Raw genomic sequence first — 24,380 nt, 5'->3', positions numbered from 1 at the left:
AGGTAATTGTATTGCTGAGAGTAGCTAAATCTTGTACCGTTGATCAATTCACAGAATTGCTTTTACTCTGTACAATGGTCTCCTGGTTCTTCTTATTTCACTCTGCATCAGTCAACGAAGGTCTTTCTAGTAGGAAAATAAAGGAAAGCTGGACAGGGGATGGAGTAGTTTCACAAGTGACTTGGTTTGAAGCTATTGCTCAATGGGAGGCAAAGGTTTGGATCCCAGCAATTTAAGTTGGAGAACTAATTTAGCAAAAGTTTCCACTGGAGTAGAGGTGGGGATGAAGTTCAGAGTGGTGGCAGAATATTTTGGAGCTGGTGGGTGAGAAGTTCTGAAAATAGAGGTAAAAACACTGTCACTTTAAAAAAAAATTAATTAATAGCCAACGAGCAATTCCACTGGGTTTTACATGTATCATTACATGTATCAAGACCTATCTCCATATTATTAATATTTGCAATAGAGTGATCATTTAGAGTCTACATCCCCATTCATGTTTCTATGGAGCCATGTGATCAAGCAGTTGTGTTTCTGCTCCCACAGTTCTTTCTCTGGATGTGGATAGTGTTCTTTCTCATAAGTTCCTCTGAATTGTCCTGGAACATTGCATTGCTGCTAGTAGAGAAATCCTCCATATTCTATTTGCCACAGTGTATCAGTCTCTGTGTACAACATGGTTCTAGTTCACATGGAATTCCTGGGGGTCTTTTAAGTTCACACGGAATCCCTCCAGTTCATCATTCCTTTCAGCACAACATCAGATTCCATCACCAACAGATACCACAATTTGTTCAGTCATCCCCCAATCGAAGGGGGCGACTCTAAAGCATTTCTCTTTGGATACATTCCCCTAGTGTTTTTCCTTAGTAAAATGTGAACTCTTTGAGGATAGGTAACCCGTTTGCTTGTACTGTATCTGCCTTCCCAGTGCTTAGTAATGTCCATAACACAAAGGGTACTCAATGCCCTTAACCCTGCGGTCCCTGGGAGATCGGATGGATTTCTTTTCAAACCTGACCGGGATAGTAAAAGCGATAAAGGAGCATCCTCCTTTATTAAGGCGCAATTATATATTGCAATTATATAAGGCGCACCTTAATAAATACTCTTCCATTCATTCAAAAGTTGGACCAGATTAAAAAAAAAAAAGTTGGACCAGAGGACCTTTAAGGTACTTCTAACTAGGATCAGTGGAAATTGTCCTACAGACTCTCCGCCTGACCCTGGGAGGTGCCAATCCTTGGCCAGCTCTTGACTGCATCCTAGCCTCTGGGCTGGCGCTCCCCAGCTCCCCAGATCTCCTCCCACTGGCCTCCCCTCCGGCCCCGCCTCCCTGGCCGAGTGATCCGAGGCTATAACAGCCTGCGGTCGCCTCCGGCTGCAGAGGAGCGCTGGGAGCTCGCTGCACTAGTTGCGGCTCACTAGCTCGTACTGCGGAGTTCAGAGTCCGGCCAGAGGGGAGAATCGCTGGCGGCGACGCTACAGGCTTTGGAAACAGGATTATTTGAGCCTCATTTGCGGAGAGATCTCGAGTCCAGTCCCATGAAGTCCCCCACAGTACAACGCAGCGCCGGGGGCGCGGGGGCTGCCGGTACCGGGGCAGGTGAGTGCGGTTCTCTGGGAAGCGAGCTCGGGGGATGCTGACCAGCCCCGGGAGGGCGCGGGGACTGGGGTCAATCCGAGAGTTGTACCGCAGACCTGACCTGGAATGGAGCCTAATCCCCCTGGTTGCCCTAATCCAAGCTTCACCATCATCCTATCAGCTAGTTCCAGACCATCAGGGGTCAAATTTGGAAAGGGAGGAGAAAGATTATGGGGAAAAGGGTATCGACCTCGAACTCCCTACTAAATTCCTCCCGGGGGTGGGGGGGGGGGGAGTCCTATTTGCGAATTTCTTTTAAGAAAGAAAGAAAAGAGGGAGAAAGGAAGAAAAAAGAAAGGAGAGTCCGCTTGTTGCCCTTTTTCATTTCTCTGCTTTCCTGATTGCTCCCCCGCCACCTCTCTCTCCCTCTCCCAGCTGGTACTGTGACCTGACACCTCCTTGCCTATTTATGAGAATTTTGAAATTTGTCGTCTTGGGTTGAAAGGAGGCTTAAAAAAATAAGACCCAAAGATCTGAATCTCTCTTCTTCATACCTCCTATCTCCTTACATTCTTGCTTGTTGAACTGGCAGAATCCGAGATGAAGTCTTGTATCCATCTTCCCACATCTGAAGGGTTTGCACGGGACCCTCAAGCTTTGGAATCCTGGAGGGAAGAGGCTGATGCTGGGCTGGTTGAGGAGGTGTGGGTCTTGACTGGGATGGGCTTGCCTCTCCCTGCTCTGGCTAGGGTTCACCCTCCCGGCTCACGTTCCAAGGCGGGTCTCTGTCTTCTGTAGCTCCTTCCTTGGACTCAGTGGTGGCTGCAGACCTGTCTGATGTCCTGTGCGAGTTTGATGAGGTCATGGCTGATTTCTCGTCCCCCTTCCACGAGCGCCACTTTGAGTACGAGGAGCACCTGAAGAGGATGAAACGCAGGAGCAGCGCCAGTGTCAGTGACAGCAGTAGCGGTTTCAGCGATTCGGAGAGTGAGTGGGCTCTTTCTCCCTCGCCTCCCCACTCCCTTCTCCCTTCCCTTTCCCTTTCTTCTTCCCTTTCCTCATTCTCTCTAGCCCCCTCCCCCCCCTCTTCTTTTTCCTCTGCTGCTGCAGCTTGGATCAGGGACAGCTCCCTTCTGTCCTCCGACCTTCCGAGGCCAAACAGGAACTCTCCACCTGAGAAACTTTCTCGGCATTTTTTTGGGGTGATAAACAGGAGGAGAGGTGGGGGGCTGGTAATAAAACCTCTTTGTGGGAGGAGGGAAGGGAAGGGAAGGATGGTCCCTGGCTGGTACAGAAAGAAGTGCAATTGAGTCAGCACCTCACATCTGGCCACTGGATTTCAGCAGGAACAAGAACAGCTGTTCCTTCCAGGGACCTTGGGAGGGCAAGAAGATAAGAGTCACGTGAGTGTTCTTTGGGGTAAAGAGCTACGTAAACCAGGTCTACCGGCTAGTGGCTAGGGACATTGAAGGTTAAGCAGGTTTTTTCTCCCCCAAGTCACACAGTAAACCAGTAACAGATAAGACACGATCTAGACTATAGAAGCACCCAGGAAGCCAAGAACTCATTTCTAAAAATGGCATCGTGGGGATTCTCAAGATAATCTCCGGTACTTTTTTTTTTTTAGATCAGAGCCCCAAACTTGAGGTTTATGTTATTATTCTCTGGCCCTGACACATAACTTCTGTTTGTCTCAGATTCCTCACCTGTAAAATGAGGATAACAACATCACCTCCCCTGAAGGGTTGTTGTGAGCTAAAGTCTTTAACTTGGGCCATAGTAGGTGCTGTATAAATGCTTATTCCCTTCCTCCTTCCCTTGCATCTTTTGTCTTCTAAGTACAAGTGATTTTATAGTCCTCTACTGTATGGAAACCTTGTCCCATCCCCCAGGGGGCTCCCACCTCTCCTTGTGTTTCTTGAGTTGTGCCCAACTGGCATAATCTAGGATGGTAAAAAATAGGAAGAAAGCCAGTCATGCCATGAGCAGACAGAAAACTGACTCCAGAGGCACATGGCTTGCTGAATTATGCTTTTTGTCCCTTGCTTAGCTAATGCAACATGCTGAATTTAGAAGCTTGGGTTTGCCTAGTCACTTACCAGCAGATATGCTTATTTTGTACTGCTGGGCTGAGATCCCAATGCAATATAGATCAGAGATCTATAGCTGGAAAGGACCTATGAGGTCTCATTTTACAAATGAGGAAACTGAGGCAAGAGGAGTAAGGACAGCCTCACCTGAACTAGTTTTCTGTAAGAACTGCATAGTCACATAGATTTCCTGACTCAAAATTCAATGTTTTTAAGTCAATTTATTATTATTATTGTTAGTTCTTTAATCATTAGCAAAAGGAACTAGATCTTTAAAAACCTGATTAGGTTTTAGTACTTTCATGTAATTTTAAGTGCTTATAGTAGTAATATTTATGCCTCATAGTTTCAAAGGATATTTATATGTTGCCATTGTTTGGTTATTTCAGTTGTGTCCAAGTCTTTATGACTCCATTTGGAATTTTCTTGGCAGATACCGGAGTGGTTTGCCGTTTCCTTCTGACTCATTTTACAGATGAGGAACTGGGGCAAACAGGGATAAGTGACTTGCACAGGGTAACACAACCAGTAAATATCTGAGGCCAGATTTGAATTTGGAATGATGAGTCTTCCTGACTTCAGGCCTAAAGCCCTGTCCACTCTGCCACCTACATTGTGCATATCTACATTCATCTTATTTGATGCTCAAAATAACTCTGTAGCATAGGGGACAGATGTCATTGCCCCAGTGTTTCAGACAAGGAAACTGAGGCTCAAATTCAAAGCAGCTAGTGAATGTCAGAATGGGGCTCAAATCCAATCCTTCTAGCCTTTTTTTCTCTAACAGCACATTACTGATATTTTCCATCCCCCCATTTATTCCTGAAATGAACCCACTGAAACTTTACAGTCATAGAAACAGTTTCAAGAGCTGAAAGGAACTCAAGAAATCATCTAACTCAACCCTTTCATTTTGGAAATTAAAAAAAAACTCTTTGTGAATTTTACTTAGAGAAGCCAGGAGCTATTTTCCCCTTTCCTAGAAGGGAAAAATTCAGTCATCAAATCTGAACATAAGTTGATTTTTTTTCTTTTATGCAGATAAAGGGCACTTAGTGTCCTAACCCAGGATTTGAGTCAGGCACTTGACTTCCAACTTTGGTTCCTTTAGCAGCCACAGCCCAGACACATCATTTGGAAAAGAAGGATAATTCTTACTTCACAGGGAGGTTGAAAATGAATTACAGCTTGTAACAGGCGAGGGACTGAAATAGGTTTTTTAGGACTTTTTTTTTTTTGTAATTCTTTTGCTAATAGCCTAGAGCTCTTGCTGAATAGAGCGAGGGAGTCTCCCTCAGCCTGGGTTTGCTTCTAATTTGATCTCAAAAGGAAATCTTATATTTCTTGAAACTTGTTTCTATTTCTGTGGCTGTACTTGAATATGTCAGCATCAGCCATGAAATGAGATAGAGAGCGAGATGTGAAATGCACATTCTCTCCTACCAAGGCAAGAAAACGAGGACAGTTTGTCCAGTGCTATTTCATGGAAAAGAAACAGCTCTTGTTCAGGCAGTGACCACACTCCTCTTGAATAGAGTATAAGATTGCCCATTCATAGACTATCGGGATTTCTATTGGGTGGGATCTCAGATCCAGAATCCTTTCTTCTTTCTTTTGTGGACACAGGAAGAAGGCCCTGGAAAACATCCTTGACCAGCTTTGGGGGAGGTATTTCCAGTGTGTGAATGTGTGCATGTTTTATCCAGAATGTGCTTATTTTTTCTTTTTTGTGTTAATGAAACTAACCATTAGATTGGTGGTTAGAGAAACTAAGAGAAAAGAATGGATTATAGAGTATACAAATAATGCCCCTTCCATAATTCTCTTCTGTCTATTTGCGGTTCATTATGTATAAAAGAGTAGTTGGGCTCATGGGGTAGTTGGCCTGTCACAGAAGTCATAATCTTTTTAAGGGGCTGTATTTTAATATTCATCTCGGTTGCTGCCAGGAATTAGCTGCGTGGGGCATTTGTCATATTAATGAATTGTTTTTAGTGCCATAACTTTAGTCATATTTATTAATAGCTACACCATTGGAGGCTAGGGAGAGAGGTTAGCAGTCCTGTTCTATAAGTTGTCCAGAAAGTGTTAGTGAAGTTTTCAGCTTTAATAGACACTTGTATCCTTTTTCCAGATGTACCCCCAAACAAAAACAAAAGATAGATATCAAAATGTCTCATTTTAGATCTATGATTGCTTGGCCATGAATGAATCAAGTCAAGTCAAGGGCCAGTTTTTGTGCCAAGTGGTAGAGGTACAAAAACAGGCAAAAAAAAAAAGGAGAAAGAAAAGGAGGAAAAGGAGGAAGAGGAAGAGGAGGAAAAAGGGGAGGAGAAGGAAAAGAAGGAAGAGGAAGAGGCCTGGGTCCAAAACCTCCAAAACCCAGATCTCCTGAAATGATCTGAATTTTCATTTGAGATATATTAAGATGCCTCACTGAGAAGTTTGGTCATTTTTTTTAAACCCTTACCTTCCATCTTGGAATCAATCCTGTGTATTGGTTCCAAGGCAGAAGAGTGGTAAAGACTAGGCAATAGGGGTCAAGTGACTTGCCCAGGGTCACATAGCTAGGAATGAGGTCATATTTGAACCCAGGACCTCCCATCTCTGGGCCTAGCTCTCAATCCACTGAACTACCTAGCTTCCCCCAAGTTTGGTAATTTTTATTTTATTTTTATTTTTTTCCCATTTGAATTATTATTTAGTCAATTTAGAACATTATTCCTTGGTTACAATAATCACATTATTTCCCTCCCTCCCCTCCACCCACCTTTCCCACAGCCAATGCACAATTTCATTGGGTATTACCTTGTGTCCTTGATCAGAACCTATTTCCATGTTGTTGTTTGCACCAGGATGTTTATTTAGAGTCTACATCCTCAACCACATCCCTTCGAAGTTTGATCATTTTTTAAAAAGTGGAGAATCATGGCTAGAGGCCTATTGAATCAGACTCCCACTGATTTACACAGGGATTTCAGGCAAATCACTGAGATATTGGTATGCCTTGGTTTCCCCATCTGTAAAACTAGAACTATATCACTTGGATGGGAAACTTCAGGTTCAAAAAAACACTTTGCTATCCATCTGAAACTATTGTTTCTATCATTTTTCAAAGAGTAATAATAATAGTTGGCCATGTTTTAAAGTATACAAAAATGTTTTATTCGCATCCTTTCATTTGGATGTCCAATAGTCCCAGGGTGTAAGCACTATAGGTATTATTATCCCTGTTTTTATTATTGAAGAATCTGAGATGTCGGGAAGTTTTATTGATCTGCTCATGGTCACACAGCTAATGAGGATATCAAAAGGATCTGAATCTGTCAAATCACATCTCATCATCATGATGTAAAGTTTCCCTTGTAGTGTTTGATCTCACAGATGAAAACAATATCCAGTTAATTGTGGTTTTTTTCCCGTTTCTAATGTAAGTTATCACTCCTTCCATACCTTCAATCCAGCTTCCTAGAGAGATCAAAATGGTGCCTTTATCTGAGCAACCAGAAAAGAAGAAACTCTTTCAAGGGTATTTTTCATCCTAAGGAGAGAATAAACATAGCACACATTCCTTCTCAGCCCTACAGTTGCAAACCAGTCTGTACACTTGATGGCAGGGTGGAGTGAGTAGAAACAAACATTTCAACGTTCCTGCTTGGGCTTCTAATGTAGTGAGTGTCCTAAGCAGGAACAAGGACTAAAACAACTCAGGATGCGTACCTTCCTATTGATGGAATTATTTCCTTGGTTCTTTCTCCACCAAATTGCTAAATGGATTGGGATTGAATTAATAATCTTAATCCTTGTCTTTCCCATAAGTCTCTGCTATCCTGTGCTTGAGCAGATAATATCAGAACTTTTAGTGGCAATGATTTAAGTTCACTAGAAATCAAAATAGCAGTTAAATCACCAGTTTTAGGAAGATTGTAGGAAGCTTTTAAGGAATGAGGAACTGTCCGAAAGGATTACTTTGGATTTATCTGGCATTACCTGGAAGGGAATTTGAAGGACCTTTGAAAGTCTGCTGTTGCTTCTTACTTTGTTTTGGGTGCTGTGGGTATTAGTAGCATGATTAGTAGACACGTGCCGATGACCTGCTTTTAGGACCAGGCTGAGTCCTGTGGACGCTGGCAAAGTAAATAGCTGAGATACTTAGGCCATTTCTTTGATGTATGGGTCATATTCTTAGGCAATCTGAGTAGGAGGTTTGTTGTGTTCTGATGCCTTGGCAGGACTGGAGCTGCTTCAGAAGAGAAGCTGATGGCTTCATTGGCAACATTTTTTTTTTCTGGCACGCTTTGCTTCCTGTGACTTAATTTGAACCACTGGAATGTAGACACCAAGGAAGGTGACTCCCCCTGCCCCCCATTCCTTATAGACAAAAGGGAAACAGGTCTACGGTTTTCCTCTCAGTTAATTATTCTAGTTCACTTGCCCCAAACTTGTGGGGCAGTTCTATATTTGTAGGACCTCTGGGCAAGTTTTATGTTTTCGTGGCTTCATCCTGTTCTGAAATAGCAAATGTCAGTGCTAACCCTGAATTATTCTTCCCTCCTCTTCGAGCTAAAACAACACATCTCCCTCTTTAACAAGTTTCTTATTCTGACTTCTTTACCTAATGAACTTTCTTGAACTCTGGCAGTGCTCAGGTATTTCATACTTCTTGGTGGTATTTTAAAAAATGAAATCACTTGGACTCAAGTAGAGAAAATAAAATTGATTTACTATCGAATTGGGACAGAGATCTTTGGAAGCTAGCCATGGCTTTAGTGGTGAGAGGGCGGCTGCTTCAGGGCCTCAAAAATTCCTCTCTTACCTGTAATCCAATCTAATGGTTCTTTGGGTTGAGGAATTGTGTCCATAATGCCCCTGCCCTGGCATGAATACCTATTTGCGCAATATTGCTTATCATATTAGTTAGCTCTCAGCTAGCAGAAAATAGGGATGTGAAGGAAAAGGGATGAAGGGACATAAAAAGGCAAGTTTTATTTATCTAAAAAAAATTATTTAATTTATTTTGGGGGGGAAGGCTGGAGCATAGGGTATCTCAATGGGGATGAGAATAATGGGGAACCAGAAGGAGCTAAGAGGTCAAAGAATAGCCAAAGAAAAAAAAGGCTTCTCATTTGAGGGAGAGGATTTGGGTTTAAATTTGGGCTCTGCAGTGGAAAGGAAGTATTAGAGTTGGAGGACCTGAGTTCAAATACCAGCTTTGCTCTCTTGACCAAGTCACTTAATCTTATAGCCTCAATTTCCTCATAAATAAAATGAGGGATATGGAACTAGACCACCTGTATAGCCCCTCCCAACTCTTCATCTTTGATTCGATGAAACTTCTCTTATTTATAGTTTTTGCCTGAATATTTTGATCGGTTTTTAGGTCCCTGATGAGAAAACCTTCTGAAGAAGAAAAGGGAGTCTATAATGAAATTCTCAGTTGTGCTATCTCATAAGTCTCCAGCTTCTGTATCCTTCCCTTGGAAGTGTTTTTTTCCCCCTTATATTCCTCTCTCCAATGAGCTAGAAACTTGGATCAAGTCAGCATCAAGGCTGAAACTTAGATTCTGCCAATAATTTGTTTGGAGGCTCCTCAAGTCCCTTGCTTGGATCTTCTACTGATATAGTTTAAAAAGAGCACCACATTTTCTTCCCAATACAAAGGGGGACACAGGAATGGCAGGGGAAATTTGAGGAAACATCTGGATTGGTTACTGATAGGAGGAATAGTGAGTAAATCTCTTCTAAGTAACTTGGTTTAACACCTTCACTCTCTACCCTGATGGCTATTGCCTTAGATGTGTTTCTTTGGACTTCAGATTCATAGTATTGGAATAAGCTGGGGAGGATGGAAGAAAGAGTATATTTGTTTAGTGGATTAAGGTACAGAACACGAAACATGGATTTATTTGCACCATCAAGGTGTTAAACTTTTCTTCAAGTCTTTATTTTTTTAATACTTACCTTCTTAGAATTGGTTCCAAGGCAGAAGAGCAGTAAGGGCTGGCAATGGAGGTTAAGTGACTTGCCCAGGGTCACACAGCTATGTAAGGATAATTTTAGGGTTGTAACCTAATCTAAATTAATTTTGGTCACCAGGGAATATCCCAAATAAAATACCCAAGTCAGTTTGCAAGTTTATGGTAGTTTAATTAATATAGAGGGAAGGAATTAAAGAGAAGGGAGAGGAAAAGGTGTAGAATTTTTCTCGCCTGGCCTGTGCCAGGGAGAGTTCAAAGTCCTCCACCACAAGGTCTCTGAAGAAGATTAGTGGCTTTCTAAGAGGATAGTGTTTGGAAGGTAAAGGAGGAAAAATCAGCCTAAACACCTAGAGGGCTCAGTAAAGATGCCTCACCTGAACTAGGCTCCTGAGCTTCCTATAGTATGGTATCAAGGAAAACTCACCGCTAAACTCAGACAATAGCAGCCACCACCCAAGATGCTGAAACACTTAGCACACAGCCACCAGCCACCTCTCCGCCACCAAAGAGGCCAGAGAGAGGAAGTGACACAAAATATATAGACGGTTTTTGCATCACTTTCCTGCGTCTCACATGCACTGTAAAGGATAATTTTTGCATTGTGACTTAAAATCTAAATTTAATTTGTCACCAGGAAAAATCCCAAATAATAAAATACCCAAGTCAACTGGAAATTTTATGGTGATTTAATTGATATGGTGGAGGAGATTAAGAAGAAGGAAGAAGGAAAGGGAGTAGGATTTCTCCCACCTGGCTAGTATGGGGCGGAAAGATTAGGAGATCTAGAAAGTAAGGTTTTGGAGTGTGAAGAAGGAAAGAATCAGCCTGAACTCCAAAAGGGCTCATCCAAGATGCCTGAACCTGAATCAGCTCAAGGGCAAACTCACCGCCAAACCCCGACAAATAACTGCCACCACCCCAAGATGTCAGAATGCCTAGCACGCTGCCAGCCAAAGTCGCCTCTCCAGGGAAAGAGGGAGAGAAAAAGCAGGTGATGTGCCTTACATAGATGGTTTTACATCACTTTCCTGCATCTCATCTGTACCAATGATAGCTTAGCTTGACTTAGGACAGCCCAGGTGTCTGTCTGCTTTTTCTGCACGTCTGTTGAAGGCCATTCCCTCAGATAATTAAATCTTTGCGTATGATGCAGGCATTCCTGATCTTGTTAAACTAAGTAGGGTGGAGAAATGTATAGTTCCCAAGACTTGATTCTGTTAAACCAAGTATCTCCATTGTTACTAATCAGGAAATAGATAAATCAGATCTTCTAAAGAATGGTCTGATTAGGGTGGAATAGTTTTAAAATTCACAGCACCAATGGTAGCTTAAGCTTGACTTAGGATAGCCCAGGGGCCTGTCAGTTGTTTCTGATTTGTCATTTGCTAGCACATGTCTGTCATAGGCCATCCTCCTAAATACTTAATCCTTAAGTATGGGTGTAGACATTCCTGTTTTTGTTAGACTAACTAGGGTAGAGTAATCTAAAGATTCACAATCTCCCCTGATGATGATTGGGAGACTAGTCTCCCAATTGATCACTAAACATAATCATCCTGCACCTCCAAATTTTCTAACTGCAGGTGCATATATAATTTCACCTTCTAAGAGGAAACTACAATAGTTAGATAGAAGAGGGAAATAGAAGGAAGACAGATAGCAAAACCAATGTTTGCTGGGCACATTGACAAAAACCAATTGGGGGCAGTCCCCTTTTGGCATAGGAGTATACATTCAAATAAATGTTCAATCAAACTTCAGTTCAATCAACCATACCGAAAGTTCGTTCTGGATCTTCTTGATGTAGTGTAGGTTTTCTGGCATCTTTCTGCAACAGTTCATTCTCTGGATTTAGGAGTTAGTAAGCTTCTTCCTTGAAAATCTTTTCTCGAACAAAATTTCAAAATCTTGGAATTTTATTAAAATACATCTAGGAATTGTCTGAGTTCATATTTGAACCCAGGACCTCCTGTCTCTGGTCTGACTCTCACTGAGCCACCCAGCTGCACTAATGAGACTTTTCAGTCTCATTAATGGTGTATTCCATGTGTACAGAGGAGAATTTGAAAAAAAAGGCTTTTTAACTTCTGAAGTGACTAGGGCAAAAGAGTTGATTCAAACCGCTGGCCTGCCTGACTAGAAATAATCCCATAATATCTGTGAGCTCCATATGTGTGCATTCCATAATTTTATGAGGCTTTTTCCTCCAAAAGACTTTATGTGATGTTATAACAGCTCAAAGACAGGAAAGGGCAGGCAATATGCTCCCATTTCACCTATAGAGAAACAGAGGCACAGAGAAATGAAGGAAATGACCCAGGGTCATGCAGGACACTCCCTGTCTGGTATTCTATTAATCTAACCTCCTAAGTGGAAAAGCTCTTGTTTTATGGAGTTTGGTGGCTGCAAATAGACATAAATATGGGTCCCTGGAATGAGAGGTCTGAACTGTATAAAACAAGTCAGTTTGATTACATATATGGTCCTGGTTTAGAGTATTCTCCGAAAGGTCACATTTCTTTAAATAGGTGCTTTGAAATTGTGTTGTTGGACATCATTTCACCTCCTTGGGGCCTTGGATTGAAATGCCATTTCCGAAATTTCCTTTGCAAGACAGCTTGGGAAGGTCAGGACAGCATCAGTTTCCTGTGGAGCCTGGAGGAGCAGGAGCGTCTGGCTGCCCCTAAGTGCGGCTTCACTGGCGTGTCTGGGTTTGGGCCACATGGGTTTTCATTCAAAGGACTATGAGCTAATATTAGGCTTTATGCTGCCAGAGTCGAATCTGCCTGTGTTTTCCATCACGAATGTCCCCCGGTGTATAACCAGGCTGTAAAAATGTGCTCGGAGCCAGAAGTTGGGATAAAGTTCTCCCAAGAGGCAAAGTAAAAAGGGGCTTCTAGATGTCAGTCAACTATTTGCGTTGTTCCCAGATATTATCTTCACCCTCAAACTAAGAGGCTAATATCGGTCCCGTACCCCAAATTTACACTGGTTATTGATTCTTTTTTTTGGCCTAATTTTCTGTACTTTTTATGGAACTTGAAAACTGAACACAACTTCGGTTCACATAAAGAAGTGACTGGTGTTTTTTTCTCCACTTTAATCATGGGAAGGGCATGCCTTAATTGATGGTAGGGACCTCATAGACTATTAGAGGAGGAAGAGACTTAATAATAATAATGATGATGATGATAGCATTTTTATAGAGCATCAAAGTTTGTAATGGACTTTAAATATGCCATTTCAGTCAATCCTCCTAACAAATCTGTGAGATAAGGACTACTAAAGTATTCACAGAAAGGTTGCATTTCTTTAAATAGGTGCTTTGAAATTGTGTTGCTGGGCATCATGTCACATCCTCGGGGCTTCGGATTGAAATGCCATTTCTGAATTTCCTTTGCAAGACCAGCTTCAGTTTCCTGTGGAGCCTGGAGGAGCAGGGCTATTATTAATCCCCATTTTATAGATGAAGAAACTGAGGCTAAGAATTTATTAAATGACTTGTTTTATCTAATTGCCAGTTCCTACAGACCAGGAAACAGCCCAGATAGGTTACATGATTTAGTGGCAAAAGCCTGAGCCTGGAATCAAAGTTTCATGACTCTCTACCTCCAAAATGATGGATTTCCTTTTGTTTTTAAATCACCTTCATTTCCAAATATATCCCTCCTCCCTCTCCACCCCAAAGAGATGTCACTGTAACAAAAAATAGAATAAAGGGGGGGAATTTCTAGAAAACTAGCTAATCTATTAGCTAAGCCTGATAGTAGTAGACATAGTCCCACACCTCTGCCAAGAAGGACTGAAGATGCTATTTCTTATTTCTTCTTGGAGGCAAACAAGCTGGTCCTTTCTCTTTTTAGAGCGCTTTCCATTACACTCCATCGTCTTGGTGTCTCCAAAGTTAACCCTTATGGCTCCTGCTGTTCTCCCAATTCCAGTTATATAGTATAGGAAGAAATGGAGACAGCCAGCATCACGGTAGATGAGGGAGGGGATAAATGGTTATCTCCCCAAGCTATAGTTCCAGGGCTAATTCCTGGGCTAATTCCAGAAAGCCCTAATTCCAGGGCTTTCTGGATCCTCAAACCCAAGAGAGGAGAAATCGAGGAGGAATGATAGTCTTGGAGTGCAGCTGCCCAGCTAAGGGCTCCTTGAAGCACCTTTGAAAATCCTCTTTGAGAGAGGAGCCAGGATTCAGGCACAAGACCAGGATTCCTCGTCCTGATGTTCTGAGGTGAACTGGCTAGAAACAGTCTCTCTCTTCATTAGTCTTTTCCTGGGTAGAAAAATATTGCCTCATTTGTAAAAAAAAAATTTCCACCCAACCCCCCCCCCCCCCCAAGCTGAAACAACCAATGCTATTATTGGTTTGATTGCATGTGATGGACACCTGCTATACTAGTGGAATCCCATTTATTAATGAAAGAGAGGCAACTGCTAGGACATCATCATATCCTTCTTTTATTTATTAATTTACTCATTCATTCATTCGTTTGTTTATTTATTAATTTAAAACCCTTACCCTTAAAACTGTCTTGTTGTCAATTCTAAGATAGAAGAGCTAGACAACTGGAATTGAGTGATGTGTCCAGAGTCGCAAGCTAGGACGTGTCTGCAGCCAGATTTGAACCCAGGTTCTGTCCACTGTGCTACCAAGATGCTTCTTCATCAAGCCCTTCTTGATTTGTGGATATGGGAGTTTTCTTTGTGTACTTAGCAAACCTTAGAGGGCTATACAAATGAGTCAGTTTATAGCCATCATTACACATTGCAGTTATATAATTATCATTTCATGTATTGATGTGCCTATGCTCAGCCACTATAGAATATAACTCCTTGGGGTTAGATTCGGGTTCTTTTTTACATTTGTATCCTCAAAGCCTGGTACATAGTCGGTATTCAATAAATAAATGATGGAATGATATATGTTTATGTGTATATAAACATTCATATATCTGCACATAGATAGAAATTAACAGTATATAAATTGTTCCTATATATTATATATTAATATATGTATATAGATACCAATTAAAAGTATATAAAATTATGTCTCTACAGATATTAATATATGGTGAGTAGATATGAAATTAAAAGTATATAAAATTTATCCATATATAAATAAACATTCATATATATGCACATATATATACATAATAAATAATAGAAATTTTAAAAAAGAAAAATAGAAATAAAGAATATATACAATTGGTTTTACATATTCCATAGATTCACAAGTATTAATATATATATAAATACAAAATTAAAATCTATAAATTGTATATATTATATATTCATAAACAATTCATGCACATAGATATTAAATTAAAAGTATGTAAATTGTGTGTATATGATAATTAATATAAATGCACAGATATGAAATTAAAAGTATACAAATTATAAAGACATGAAATTAAAAGTCTATAAAATTGGTTTTATATATTATATTTATGCAAGTCTTCATATAAATGCATATATGAGAAATTGAAAGTATATAAAATTGTCTATAGACATAAATATTAATATATGGTGAGTAGATACGAAAAGTATAGAAAAATTGTCTATATGTTATATGTACATTAACATTAATATATAGGTACATGGGAAAATAAAAGTATATAAAATTATTTCTATTATATACATAAGTATTAATATGTATATAGATACAAAGTTAAAAGTATATAAATTGTTTGTATATAATATATACACAAACAATATATATGCACATAGATGTGAAATTAAAAGAATATAAAATAGGTTATAAATATTATGTATAAATATTAATATTAATGCAAGCATGAAATTAAAAGTACATAAAATTATATATATACATATTAAAATATCTGTATAGATAAGAAATTAAAAGCATATAAAATTGGTTATATATGTTATGTAGATGCATAAATATTAATATAAATGCACATAGATATGAAATTAAAAGTATATAAAATAGGTTCTATATATTAATATTAATGCACAGATATGAGATTAAAAGCTCATAAATTATATATGCATGAATATTAATATGTCTGTATAGATAAAAACTAAAAACATAAAATTGGTCCTATATTATATAGATACATAAATATTATATTATATATGCATAATAATATAAATGTGCAATGTGAAATTAAATATAATGTTCTACACATATACATAAAAGTATACAAAATTGTTTATTTCCTATATAATAAATATTTAAATATGCATATAGTTATGAAATTAACGGTACAGAAAATGATTTCCCTGTATCACATATATCTGTGTGTGCGAGAGAAGCAAATGTGTGTTCTTGCTCTCCTTCGGTCCCGAGAAGGCTGCAGATTGTTTAAGTGTTCTTCACTCATTTTACTTTACTTAACGTTTTTAGTAGTAAATCGCCACTCACTACATTGCTCCTCAGCCCTTCCATTCCTGGTAGATCTTACTACAAACATATCTATCCACATTTTATGTATGTGCATGTATGTGAGTACACACACACATACAGACTGGTAGAGAAAGATGTGGGTTTTGACCCAATTCAGCTACTTCCTACTTTCTACGACTTTGTGGAGGTAATTTAGCCTTTTTATGGCTCGTTTTCCTCCTCTGTGAAACACGGATTACAAGACTGGTGGGTCGGTGAGTATCTATTGAGATCATTTCTAGAAAGTGCTTGGTAAAGCCTGAAGCACTAGTCCATGCGAGTTATTAGATGTGTTTGTATGGACATCTAGAAGCACAGATGCATGCACGTCCCTGGAAATGCAGATACCTCCCCCCAGGTAGGGACTTTTAGGACTTTGTCGCTTTCAAAGTCTGTGCTTAGGACTGGTTCGCTATTAGTATTCGTTCATTCTAATTGCCTTTTGTGCTCTCTTTTCTTTAAAGGTGCAGATTCCCCTTATAGACACAGTTTTAGCTGCAGTGACGAAAAGCTGAATTCTCCGACAGTCTCGACCCCATCTTTGTCGTCTCCCCTAGTGGTTCCTCGTAAAGGTAAATTCCGCAGTGGGCGCCGGGTCTCCGGGGCTTCCTACGCTTCATCCCCCTCCCTTTCCTCGCTGTCCAACTGCACCAGGCTCTGGGGCCATCTCTGTCCCACACGAGAAGTCTATGCTTTCTCGGCCCCTTTGGATCAGAGTTGATGGGCAAGACTTCTCCGTGCTCACAACGGCAAAATTTTATTTTGGGGTGAACATGTCTGCAAGTGGTTCCAGATGCTCCTTTGTTCTGTTCCTTGGCACAGGTTGTAATCCGGTTAGAGGCAGAATCTGTGCCAAACAGCAGTGCCTGGCAGACTTTCCAGCCTGGTTGGTTCTAGAATGTAAAAGCCCTCTGTTGGTATTTTAACTGCATCATTTATTTCACCCACATTCTCAGTAATTACACCAACTTAACAATTAAAAAGGATTTTCATACCGTGCGGTGAGAGGCACCAAAATCAAAATCACTCCAGTTAGAAATGTTAGTATTTCCTGACTATTCTGAGAATAAAGATCCAAGAATTTGGAGTGTGAAGGACTGGAGACCATTTAAGGGTTTTAGAAAGTCCAAATAATGGCCTCATTGACTGAAGGAAACAAGCCCAGAGAGAGTAAGCAGCAGAAATTGGATTTGAACTCAGGTGTCCCGAGTCCCAGCACAGGACAATTTTCCCTGTATCTCACTGCTTCCCGGGACTTTAAAACTCATGTGAAGCCTTTCAGTTTTGGGGGTTTAGTGGATTGACTTAGGTAGGAGGGGAGGAAACTGACCTTAAATGTTCTCAACCTCAAATGCCTTCTCTGGAGAGCAGAAAATCAGGTTACACTGGACAGTTGTGTTTTTCAGTTGAAATATTACCCTTGGTAAAAGTTATAGAAGGTAGCCAAAAAGGCAGGGGGAAGATACAGCATCTTTGGATTTCTCTACTCCCTAATATTAAAGCAGAGCTTTTCCTAAGAGAGAAGATTTTCCATTTCCACAACTCCTCTTCTTGTCACTTTAGAAACCTCTTGAGAATGGGTACAATCCTCCAACCATATTCTCGGATGAACCTCACATGTTAAGGGCAATGGGAAAATGGCATCATCTTGCCTGAAGTTGCTTACCTGATCCTGCGGATACAACAGCTCTCTGAATGAGCACCTGTTGACAAATGAACCACAAGGGCTAAAAAGCAATGTACTGAGGAGTGATTTATTCCTAAAAATGTCAAGTCATAAACTTCAACATCGCAATAAATGGACAACTCTTAAAATGTCAGTTTTCCTGGGCTGCTGCTTATTCGTACCCCCTCCTAAGAAGCTAGTTCAAGAAAGGAAATTTGGTTAGATTTTTGAGCCTGGAGGTCTCATTGATACCTCAGAGGACACATCTAAAACCTCTTCCCAAAATAAAAATAAACCCCAGCTGTCTCCTATTTCTGAAGTGGTTATATTATTTCCTACTCCCAAGCATGACCCCCAAGTGCATTCCCATCCCAGTCACCCATATACAAAACACAAACAAACAAACAAAAAACAACTCAAATGAGAACTTCCTAGATGTTTTTATGACCTGTCTTCTATTGTCTTCTTTCTCTGGACATCACTCTCCTCTGTAAAGTGAGATGGACCAGACTAAATGATTTCTAAGGTCCCATCTAACTCTAATTTTTATAATTCCCTCATCTCCCATATTCAGGCATCAAACCCTGTTGATCCCTCTTCTACATTTCCTCCTTTCTCTTCTAAGTGTCTCATCACCTTCATTCATGTGCTCATTTTTCTTTTGCTTGGACTATTAGCTGAACTGCCTAAATGGTCAGAGAGTGTAAATCACAGAGAAGATACCAACCTGGAGTATAGGAAGCTTCCTCCTTCAGGAGATCCCTCTATCAGTGCAGTCGCAGGTATAATCTCCCATCCCAAATCACCGGATTGTAAACACTTTGAAGGCAGATGTACTTGGTGTTTTTGTGTTCTGGAGCTCCAAGCAGAGGCATAATAGTTATTGAGTATTATTGAATGATTGAAAGAATGCAAAAGAGGCCAGGTAATCCAGAACAATGGCGCTGTGTTTTTCTCTCTCTGGGCCATTCATGTGTGAAAACTAAATTTTATCTCCTATTTTATAGCCAAACTTGGAGACACCAAAGAACTAGAGGACTTCATTGCTGATCTGGACAGGACATTAGAAAGTAGGTATCTTTCTGATGATTCAAAACAAAGAACTAACAAGCACCCCAAAGATAGGGATACTATCTATGATTTCACTGAGGTAGAAAACTCCCACTGCACTGAACAAAAGAAGCTCCTAACGATTGTTTGATGTATGCCTAGAAAGGGCTTAAAAATGCTTATCGATTGATCGCAAAAAGGAAAACATCCATTTATTTTATTCATTTATTTAATTTTTAAGAATTTAAAAATATTTTTCCATGGTTACCTGATTTGTGCTCTCTCCCTCCCACCTTCCCTCCCTCCTCCTGGAATTGACAAACAATTCCACTGGGTTTTACAAGGGTTATCACTCGATACTTATTTCCATTATATTCGTTTTGGTAATATAGTCATCTCCTAAAACCAAAACCCCAAATCATATACCCATATAAACAAGTGTCAAATCATGTGCTTCTCTTCTGTGGAATACATGAGTTTAGAGCAAGGCTAGAACATTATCTTCACTGATATCTGCCATAACCCCATGGGTCATTTAGATAATGTGTTTCCATCAGAAAAATGGACCTTCTAGATGGAAGAAAATGAGCAGATTCACCCCCACAAACATTTTGCTATCAGCAAAGGTCTCTATGAAGTGTAGTGGACACCAAAGTGTAATAGACCATGAAGACACACATATGTAAACTTTTTTCTTAAAGGATTTTCAAGAAAGGAGTAGTGTGATTACAGGAACTTGAATGGTCTGGGGCCAGTGAAATTCCTCTTTCTGTTCTTTGATTTTTAAATGTCTCTAACATGGAAACCCTTAATTTGGAAGTTGCCAGTTCTTTCGGAATGAGGATTGACACAGGGTAGCATTTTTCAAAGCCTGAAGAGTAATTTCTTTTGGAATGAATCAAACTGAGCCATAATCACTGAAATTTGGGAATGGTTTGAATTTTTTGTTTCTTAAACTTCTTTTTAAAAAAGAAGTTGTTTAACAGCTTATTAAGACACATTCATGTACCAATCACTAAGAGCAACCCAAGCCAAGTACTAAATAATACAAATTATTCTATGTGCTGCTTCCCATTTGGAAGCCAACTTGAATGCTACTCTGTTTGCATACCCAGAGACATAATCCATGGCTCCCAGCACACTATTAATATAGATCTTTTGGGGAGGCTTGAGACGGCTCTCCTATGTGTAAGGGATAAATTGACCAGACCATATTCCAATGGGAGTATGTAGGGAGAAATGAGTCAAGAGAGGAAGGAGGAGGAACAGTTGTGAATTGACAGTGTTGAAGATTTTGCTTTTTTGAATTCCCCACTTCCGAGTCTAACTTTGTTTTCTTCTGAGCTCTAGAGAGGAAGGGACACACCACCAGCTATTATTGTTGCTTAAGTCTCTCCCTAGCAGGGGCTCTGCTGTTTTGGCTACTGCCAGAAAAGGCATGGTAGTTGAATTTTGACTCAATCCCTCCATTTCCAACAAGTGCCTTGATTTGTACAAATGGAGCATCTTGCTCTAAAACTAGGTCTATACCTTGCCAGACATCTGGATGACTGTAACTATATTTCAGTCTTAAGGCATGCATGTATTTTGACAGTCTCAGATGGGTCTGAAAGTGGAGGAGAGAAGCCTGGCACCATGCAAAATGCTATTTGAAGATTTTTATTGCCCATTTTAAAATAGTATCCTCCCACATGAGACAATATAAGCCTGTTTTGACAGAGGTTCCTTATAATTGCCTCATAGTTTATCATAGGGCCATGCTACAAACTTGCCTGATTTATTTTGTTGTGGAATTCTGCCCAATTCTGGCAGTTAGAACAGTCAGGAATTAGTGGGAAGCCTGCCATTAAAGTTGGTCCTTTGATTCATGTCTATGAAGTAAAACTTGGTTAAGTACAGGACTTGTATATCCTTATGAATAGATACTCTTATTTATTTCTTAATTATAGGCATGTGAAAAGAGAAAAAGGTGTGGATACCTGCTCTTTAAGTGGGAGAAGCTTCAGAAAGCTGTGAAGACCCAAGGAAACCAACTGTTAGAAACTGCTGCCCTCACTCACTCTCATCAGTGTATCCTACCTGCCATGTCATCTGAGATATTGTTATTTTTAAAGTACAACCTTAGGAATCATCTTTGCTGGATTCTTAGGTATTAAAATGGACCTAATTAACCTGTGCAGCAGATAAGAGCAAATGCCCTGTGCTAATATTGTATTTTTCCTTAAAACATGCTCATGTAATTTAAAATGCTTTTATGAAGATATTTGTAATTATATATAGTTGGAAACAGTAATGATGCTTTATCCCTTTATAATATATTTTTGTATGCAAATAAAACTTGAACTGGAGTCCAGATTTTGTTGGGTTGTCTTCTTCCCCTGCCTCTACATTTCTTCCAGCATCCAGATCCAAGACCCTTAGGGGGAAAAAAGATTTGGAAGGGACCTTACATGTCATGCTGTCCAACCTACTGCTGAAAATATGGGCTTCAACTACTGACGAGTAGTCTTCCAGCTTTTGCTTTAAGGCAACTCCCCCATCCAAAAAGGGACTCTATTTCCATTTTTTAGTAGCTCTTTGTTGGGAAGTTCTTTGTGATTCAACAAAGAAACATTTGTTGGGCCAAAATCTGCTTCCCTATAACTTTTTATTGGTCTTAGTTCAATCTGCTGGCTAAGAAGAAAGTCTAATTCTTTTACATGACTGCTCTACAAATATTTAGAGACAAATGATCATGCTCTCCTTAATCCTTTTCTAGTGGAAATAAAATGCTATTGCCAACTGTTCTAAATAATTGAGTGTTCATTTGGTTTTCTAGGGAAACAACTAACCATATGTGTAATATGAAACGACTTTGGGTATTATGATTTTGTTGATCAGATTTCCAACCTGTCTTCTTTCCTTTCCTGGCATCTTTGATAGCTAGGAATTATTCTATGAAAGTCCCACCTGAATAAATCGACTTCCTGAACAAAGGGAAATCTCAGTTGCTCAGTTACAGTCAGTTTCCTACTTCAAACATTGGAGGGTCCAAGCTAAAGTTCTCCAATGAGCAGCTCAAACCTAAATCCAGGTGTTGGGAAGTCGGGGGCAGCTAAAGTGGTGACATATCAGCATGTCTGGGTGAGGAAGTGGATATACATTTTAACTCTAGTATTGTCATTACTATAATAGATTATACTTTCATAGGCTCTTTTATGCCTTATTTCATTTGTTCTGGCCAAAGGAGGTAGGAAGTATAAGCCTTATAATGCCCATTTTATAGATAAAGAATCTAAGACTCACAGAGGTTTTATAATTTGTCCAGAGGCAGGTTGGAAGAGGTTTGGGAGGTTATCTAGTCCTACCACAAATTCCATCTATAACATTCTCAAAAAATGGACTCTCAAAGACTGATGGTAGCAGAGAACTTACAATTCCCCAATGGAGCCAGTTCCATTTTAGATCGTTCTAGTTATTGAATGAGAAAAACATTTATTAAGTGTTTACTATGTGTGAAACTCTAGAGATACAAAGAGAAAAATAAAATAGTCTTTGTTCTTAAGAAGTTCACATCCTAATGATCCAGACAATATATATATATATATGGAAGGTTTTGGCCACCAGACAGATGGAAATGTATCAGTAGATACTTTTTTGGTAAAACAAATGGTAATGTCTTTTCTTTGATGTCATTTCTACTGATAAAATCACATCAGTTTTTGATGTTAAAGCATTTGGCAATGCCAAAGACTGGGGAAAGAACTCTTCTTTAGATCTTCAATAGAGGTTGAAACTTTTAGCAGCGGCCAGAATGTAGTTCCATAGGGATTGCTTCCTAGAGTGATGGCGGCAGACAATGGGCTGGAGGTATTGCAATTCCTAAGGCTCTTGAGTTTGTGTCTTAAGCTGTCTCCATCAGTCTGAGGGGAGATAATGGTCCAGGTTGTGGTGGTGATTTGTCCCACCCGGTGCATGCTACTTTCTATCCCTCCCTCAAGGTGAATTGATGTTTCAGCTGAACTGGATAGTCTGCCCCGTGTGTAGTCCCTGGTTGCCTGTTGGTCGGTATGGCTGACCTCTTCTCCACAGAAGCTGCCTCTCCAAATGATGGTTATGGCTGGGATGAAAGCCTGGTGGTTTGGGGGCCACTGATATTCCCAAGACTCTTGGGTTCAGGGTGTTTGAGTATCTCTACCAGAACCTGAGGCATTTGGTGGTCAAGTTGTTGATTTAATTTTCTTGATTTATGCTGCTTCTTGCCACTCCATTAGGATCTGTTGTCCTACTGCTTTAGGCAGGCTGACTTACCTGAACTGTGAGTGGCAATTTGCTTAGTAGTTGAATTTGTAAAATTTTCTTCATTCAAATATATATATGTTGAATTCAAATCATTTCCCTGTAACTCATAGACAGATAGGTGCTGCAATGGATAGAGTGATGGGTCTGGTGTCAGGAAGACTGATCTTCGTGAGCTCCAAACAGACACTCACTAGTTGTATGATCCTGGACAAACAAGTCACTTAACCCCATTTGCCTCAGTTTCCTCATCTTTAAAATGAGCTGAAGTAGGAAAAGGCAAAGTACTCGTATTTTTGTCAAGGAAACCCCAAATGGAGGTACAAAGAGTTAGACACAACTGAAAACAACTGAACACACACAAAAAAAACCCAGTAAAATTCTCTATAACTCCAACCTTTTTTACCCATTGGTAAGAGTTTTGCTCTCTTCCACATGACTTCCCTTCAGATATTTGAACATAGCTAGCATGTCCTTTCCCATGTCTTCTCCACTTTGATATGCAGAGGTCCTTCCATTGATCTTCCTATGGCCTGACTGAGCCACTTCACTGTTCTGGTCACCTTCCTGGGATATGCTAACTTGACAACCTATGAAGGATATTGGCAATTCAGTACTCTGCATTGCATCATTAAAAACTTTTATTATAAACCAACATCAATAAATATTGACATTTTAGCATACAAAAGAACAAAAAAAAGGATTTAATATGAAATAGAATCTCGTTATAATTCATTCCTTTAAATAATGCATAAACATACAAAGGAATTAACAAACATCTGGTGTTTGTGTGTCCCCTTCTGAATTTCCTTATGTTCAATTCTGTAATTTTTCAAAATTTTCTTTGATTCATTCTCTTTCTTTTTCCTCTCTGCATTTTTATTACTATAACTATTCCTCATCCTCCAAAAGAAATCCTCTCTTGTAACAAAAAAGTGAAGCTCGGCAAAACAAATCACCACTGAGCCCTATCTGAAAATATATCTTGTACTCCATTGCCATGTTGCCAAGAGGGGGATAGCCCGCTTCATTCTTGGTCTTCTGAAGCCATTGATTGGATACTGGACTGACTAGAGCTCTGAAGACTTTCGAAGTTGTTCATGTGGTAGTCATTGTGCAAATTATTCTGATTCGGCTCACTTTACATTGCATCAGTTCATAGAAATCTTTCCAGGTTTCCCTGCATTATTACCTTCCTTCACCATGCCATGGTCTCTGATTCTCCCACAAATTGACTCTCTCCATTAAAAGAAGGATCACTTAATCAAGCAAGCAATCCAGCATCTAGCATTTAATGCTTGGTTCAGGGATAGCCTAGAGC

At 39.9% G+C, this 24,380-nt stretch overlaps 1 protein-coding gene across 3 annotated transcripts; it reads left to right on the top strand.

Annotated features, from left to right (window-relative positions):
- Nucleotides 1–1,278: 1,278 nt before the first annotated feature.
- Nucleotides 1,279–21,134, top strand: RGCC (regulator of cell cycle). Of its 3 annotated transcripts, XM_007501524.3 has the most exons (6): nucleotides 1,367–1,606; nucleotides 2,384–2,572; nucleotides 5,302–5,343; nucleotides 16,530–16,637; nucleotides 18,739–18,801; nucleotides 20,731–21,134. In XM_007501524.3, exons 1-6 carry the CDS (start codon nucleotides 1,546–1,548, stop codon nucleotides 20,736–20,738), a joined length of 471 nt encoding a protein of 156 aa, XP_007501586.1. In that variant the 5' UTR covers nucleotides 1,367–1,545; the 3' UTR covers nucleotides 20,739–21,134. The 3 variants fall into 3 exon arrangements, with proteins under 3 accessions (XP_007501587.1, XP_056663905.1, XP_007501586.1); XM_007501525.3 differs by lacking the exon at nucleotides 5,302–5,343 and having other exon boundaries at nucleotides 1,279–1,606; XM_056807927.1 differs by lacking the exons at nucleotides 16,530–16,637; nucleotides 18,739–18,801; nucleotides 20,731–21,134 and having other exon boundaries at nucleotides 1,360–1,606; nucleotides 2,384–5,966.
- Nucleotides 21,135–24,380: the final 3,246 nt, after the last annotated feature.

The sequence above is a fragment of the Monodelphis domestica genome, chromosome 8 (assembly GCF_027887165.1).
Source record: "Monodelphis domestica isolate mMonDom1 chromosome 8, mMonDom1.pri, whole genome shotgun sequence".
In the NCBI taxonomy this organism is placed as follows: Eukaryota; Metazoa; Chordata; class Mammalia; order Didelphimorphia; family Didelphidae; genus Monodelphis; species Monodelphis domestica.
The sequence above is the reverse complement of the archived record's forward strand: the minus strand, read 5'-3'. Positions and strand labels throughout refer to the sequence as shown.